Source organism: Austrofundulus limnaeus, unplaced genomic scaffold (assembly GCF_001266775.1).
Source record: "Austrofundulus limnaeus strain Quisiro unplaced genomic scaffold, Austrofundulus_limnaeus-1.0 Scaffold5, whole genome shotgun sequence".
In the NCBI taxonomy this organism is placed as follows: Eukaryota; Metazoa; Chordata; class Actinopteri; order Cyprinodontiformes; family Rivulidae; genus Austrofundulus; species Austrofundulus limnaeus.
Genome location: NW_013952407.1, coordinates 1,133,217 through 1,138,606, shown reverse-complemented (window position 1 = coordinate 1,138,606; position 5,390 = coordinate 1,133,217). Strand labels below are relative to the sequence as shown.

General features: G+C 36.1%; 2 protein-coding genes across 2 annotated transcripts in view; one reads left to right on the top strand and one right to left on the bottom strand.

Annotated features, from left to right (window-relative positions):
- The first annotated feature begins 3,595 nt into the window (after positions 1-3,595).
- On the top strand, positions 3,596-4,756 carry polr2l (RNA polymerase II, I and III subunit L). The gene is made up of 3 exons (XM_014026454.1): positions 3,596-3,749; positions 4,200-4,304; positions 4,532-4,756. The coding sequence occupies exons 2-3, from the start codon at positions 4,210-4,212 to the stop codon at positions 4,638-4,640; spliced, it is 204 nt and encodes a 67-aa protein (XP_013881908.1). The 5' UTR covers positions 3,596-3,749; positions 4,200-4,209; the 3' UTR covers positions 4,641-4,756.
- Positions 4,757-5,014: 258 nt separating this feature from the next.
- Positions 5,015-5,390, bottom strand: part of LOC106530739 (cleavage and polyadenylation specificity factor subunit 7) — a 10,094-nt gene continuing 9,718 nt past the window's right edge. Inside the window, exon 9 of the mRNA XM_014026431.1 lies at positions 5,015-5,332. The gene's annotated coding sequence lies outside the window, so the exon portion shown is untranslated. The remainder of the gene's footprint in view (positions 5,333-5,390) is intronic.

The window sequence follows — 5,390 nt, the reverse complement described above, 5'->3', positions numbered from 1 at the left end:
TATATATACATACTCAATCCAATATATGTGACAATCCTTACTGTAACCAAACAAGCATGAGATGAAAAGAATCCAGAAACAGACTCCCCCTCCTCAGATCTCCAGATGGTACGGTCCTGTCTCTCCTCCTCTTCTTCTCGTTCTCCTCCCTCCTGTTTTCAGTGCCCTCCATCTCTCCGCTGTCTCTCATTTTCCAATATTAAAGGACATTTCCAACTTCCAGAGACAGCTCTGACTCCATCTCCATCTATTATTCTTCGATTCTCTACAGAGGTGTCGGGAAAGGTAAACAATATCCAGATTTTCTTTTCTTTTATCATTTCAGGGTGAGATTTAATGGGAGACATTTCAGTAAATATTTCTGCAGCCTACATTTTGTAACATTCAGGATGCTATGATCCACACATTTTATGCAGAATTTATTCCTCCTCATTAACCCTGTTTTTGTTGCTTTTCTTTTCACCACAGTCATGTTCTCTCCTCCATTTTGCCATCCATAGTAGCACATATGATTTAGCAGCTTTTATAGTAGGTGCACAGAATGCAAGGTACAGAAATTGATTAAATCTTTATTTTTTCCATCTAGCCTAGTCTTGCATTGAGGTGAAAGAAAAGATTTAAATATTTCTTGTCAGTAAGCTCTGCAGCTCCAGACTTCATTTCTAAATTGCTTGATTGTGCCATAAAAATGGGTTACACAGCAAGCTGCTCTGGATGTGAATATTCCTTCATCTTGTGATTATGTCACAGCAGCTGTGACCAAAATAAACATTTTCACGTCCCTCTTGAGCATTGGAGAGCTCACATCAATGTCATCTTGTTCCAAGGTCACAGTTAAGGCTCTACTGCTTCACTGCTCTATCAAACAGATGAATATCAGGGCCTCGTTCATATTTCAGTCTGGTTATGCTCATCAGAGCAGATAATATGATGAAGGATCTTAAATTAGAAGGATAATCTGGCCGTGTCTGCCTTTTTTCTCTCTCTCTCTCTCAGTGAAGCAGCACAAAGCTGATCTTATAAAGACTCCTCCTGACCAGACCACACCTGTGTCCTTGTCTGAGTCTATGGAAGCTAAGGCCAAGTCCGGGGCTCCGGCGCCCAAGGCAGCATCTAAAGCAGAGAAGAAGGAGCCAGCCGCACCACGCAAGACCGAACCTACCCCTGCAGCCCCCGAGCCTGCGAATCCCKCCTTTTCCAAGGATGGAGGAGCTGAATCAGCAGCAGCAGAGGATGAGGCTGTGGCCTCTGGCACAGACTCTCTGGAACACCTCAAACCGTTTCTCATAGGTGGTGCTGTTATCGCTGCAGGAGCCATCTTGCTGGGGGTGTTGCTGCTGGCAAGAAGAAAATAAAACCAAATTATAATAAAATAGCATTAACTGGTTCACAGACTATTCCGGTTTAGATGGGCAAAAGTGAGACACTTTTTTTTTTGCCTGCTCTCATTTGTAGTAACCCATTTACGGTAAATCTTTATGAAAGCTGTACATGGAGCATAATTATACTCAGTATATGCATGAGGTTGCAACACTGTATAAGAAATGTAAGTATTTAATTTAGAAAAACAATATAGGAAGAAAGAAAAAAAGAAGCACACGTTACAGTTTGACAGCCTAAGCTTTCTAAATGTAGCTGTATCTGCTTTATTTTATTTTGATCACCTTCACAAATATCAACATGAATTTGCAATATTTGCGCTTTCTTGCACCAAAAGAATAAGCGTAGTTCACATTGCTTAAAGGTGTTGAAAATCTAAATACTGTATTCATAATGTTCTTGGGAAATCACAGTTCTAGGTCTTTATCTTACTTTTAGATAAAAAAAACAGAATTGAAAGAGCAGGTAAAAGAACAGCTGCACAGTGAAAACATCTACCCAGGAAGATTTATATTCAGTAATGTTGAGGTTAACTACGAGCATGTGTTCTGGTAGAAGTTGGATGACCCAACACTGATTCATTCATTTTAGTAGACTGTAGCCACTATTAAAGGTGTGGATTTTGTCCACTTTGAGTGAGAATTTGCTAAATAATCTGCATTTAACACAATCAAAATGTGGCAAACTGACTTATTGCTGCTTGTTTTTGTCTACAAACAATGACCTTATTCAGTGTTTTCACCCAAACATACAGGCCAGTGTTTTTGGTTTAATTCAGTGGTGTAATTTATCCTATTCTTAACATATTCCCTTTAATGTATTGCTTTTAGGCAAATAACCAGAATGTACAGAGGAACAGCTAAAATCCCATAATCTAAAAAGATGAAAAAATAAAAGTAAAAAACACTCAAATCTTGCTAAACACCAACAATAGTAGTTTTCTCTGTTTACTTCTTACATTTTACTATTAACACAAGCTGATTAGTCTTGCTGTATCAGTTTGATGTCAATGCCGTTTTGTCTTTACACCGCTCATTTTGTGTTTTATCATTAACCTAAAAAAAGTCATGAAAATAACTTGCAGTTCTAGAAGCATAATAATAGAAAGTAGAAATTCTTTTCATGTCATTTTTCACTCAAAGCGGGGGAGAAATCTGTCAAAAATGCTATCTGTGCACAAACTCACCTGTGCAACTGCAGACATGTTCAACTTGTGCCCCTCGTTTCAAAGTAGAAAGATAGCTCAGACACACAGCATGTGTAATTTCAACACATTTCCGACCAAAAATATATGAGCATCCAACAATCAACTTCCCTTATCATGTCCAAAAGATAGTATGCCAACACAAAAATAAATTTCACCTTACATTGTACAAAACAGTGTACTCAAAGAAAAAAATACAAATAAATGTAAATTCCTATTTTCATAATTTCAACAGCGTATAAATGCAATAATTCAGGTAGGACTCCTCATTTAGCATATGTGCTGTAGCAAATTAAATTACATAGATGATGTGTTACTGTATGATATTACCGATGGCAATGATATTTATCATGGTGACTGTAATGATAATGATGGATATAATATACATTTATAAATATTTTTATTATTTGATCATATCTTCCTTCTGCACCCTTCTCTCCAACCTCAATCACTTAAATGTAAAAAGAAAGAGATTAAAATTCAAGCTTATTAAAGACAGTGAACCAGCCAAAGTGAGTATTTTTGATCATTCAAGTGAATTGGTGTGACTGATTTGTCCTGTCTGTAAAGGTTAATGTTCATCTAGATTTGCCAGTTTTGATGGATACATTTCCTGACATTTGGATACACGGTTTTACCTTATTACCAGTACCTAAAAGCAATTGATTTAATGATATTAAATGATAATACATTGTTTAATGTGTGGCATGTGGTTATTTTCTCTGCATATTTAATATTTGTACTGACCCACAAAACCATTATCTGCTGACGTGGCGTTGGCTATCTGTCTCTCAGGAGGGATATTTGGGTTAACCAAACTGAATGCAGTTCTAGAAATGTCATACACAATGGAGCTGCTTATTTTATAAATGAATGACTAAATTGTGATTCTGATTAAATGTGGGGTCTATTTTTATTGCACTGCGCATTATATTTATACCATTGAGAATTAATTCCAAGCTCTATTTTTTTACACGTCTGACTAATTTAGGCCGTCATGGGAGGGGTTAGCGGGGACAAAGAAAAAACTTGCGCTTTTATTTTGGCGAATCAGACCGGAAGTCGTTGCTACGGCGAGCGAAAGGATAACTATCGCGGCGTGTTGAGATTGTTTTCTCCCAGATAATTATAGTTTTTCTGTAACATACTAACGAGGCTGGGAATTGTAAGTGAATACAATGTATTATTTTTGTTTGTGCGTTTTGAGTTGACTAAAAAAAATGAGTGAACTCGTATCTTGGAAGGATGTTACGGCTACCAGAATTAGCTGTATGCTAGTTCATGTGGCATAATAGGCTAGCTTTAACATAATATACTCTAGGGTGTTGTGGTATGTCACGTAGATATCAATATTTAGTATCTTATCAGCCGTGACATCATTCATGGAACATGAAGTATAAAGATAAGAGAGAAAGTCTTCGTCCGGTCTAGGCTAACGGCTAGACAACACAGCTCTATGGATGCTAGCTAAACAAACGTTTACATCACGTAGTTAATATTCGTCAACCTGTTTGGTAAACTGAGACACTTTATTGAATAACCAAGACATATCATACCTCAGAAAATGACGTTAATTTAAATGACGTTAATTTATTTATTTTTGTGTCTCTTTCAGGTGTCTAACAATGATAATCCCCGTGAGGTGCTTCACTTGTGGGAAGATTGTGGGAAACAAATGGGAAGCCTACCTTGGTTTACTTCAGGCTGAGTATACTGAAGGGTGAGTTAACTGGTGTTAATGTTCTGCATTGTAATTTTTTTTGTAGTTCCTGTTGTGTCATGTTATATTTTTTTATTTAAAAAACACCTTAAACTAAATTGTTTTAAAATGTTGATTCATTTTAAGACTAAATAGTATAAATTATTTTAATCTGAGACCATTAAGGCATCTCCCCTCATAATTGTGTGCTATTGGACACTAACATTACTTAATGTCTCCATCTTTAGTGATGCACTCGATGCCCTGGGCCTGAAGAGGTACTGCTGTCGGAGGATGCTTCTCTCTCACGTGGATCTTATTGAGAAATTGTTGAATTATGCTCCACTGGAAAAATAACTGGGAAATGGCTAGGAAACATTTGTGTAATGTGTGACACCGGATAACATGCAGGGAAAATTTGTATTATTTTAGGAAACCTATTCAATAAAACTTTTTTAAATAAAACTGATAAACCTTGTTTAACTATTCATTGCTGTTGTGCTACCACTACACACGTCTACCCTTTAAGTCAAATTAATTATACTATAAATAACTATTTACTTGCATAAAAATGCACTTTTGTTCTCAAATTAGGTCATTCATGTGTGCTGCCTATTACTGCAGTCTTAGCCTGTGTGCAAGACAGTAACTCAGACCTGTTCATTTTAATGTCTCCTGTTATCAAATGACTATATACAAAATATTTTACAAGTTCCTCAATAGACAGATGGTACAATGAACAGAAACACTTTTTTTAATTTGTAGATTTGATACAAAAGAAAGATGAAAACAGTTAACTATTACACAGGTTAATAAGGACTGTTCACTGCATGCATGTGTTTAAAGACTAATACATGAAAAAAAAAATTTTTTTTTCTCCTTTTTTCATTAAAACGAGTCCTACAATGACTATAATCAATCAGAAACAAAAAAGTACATTTTATATTTTGACGATACAATTTCTCATTTTTTATCAAAGATTCTTCTTTATACAGGTGTGATGCAAAAACAAAATGTCCCTTTGTTTCTGCTCCATGGGCTTCACCAGTCTAGGGAGGGGAAAGAAAATAATTCATTGCAAATTTGAATGAACAGTACACCTTTTAT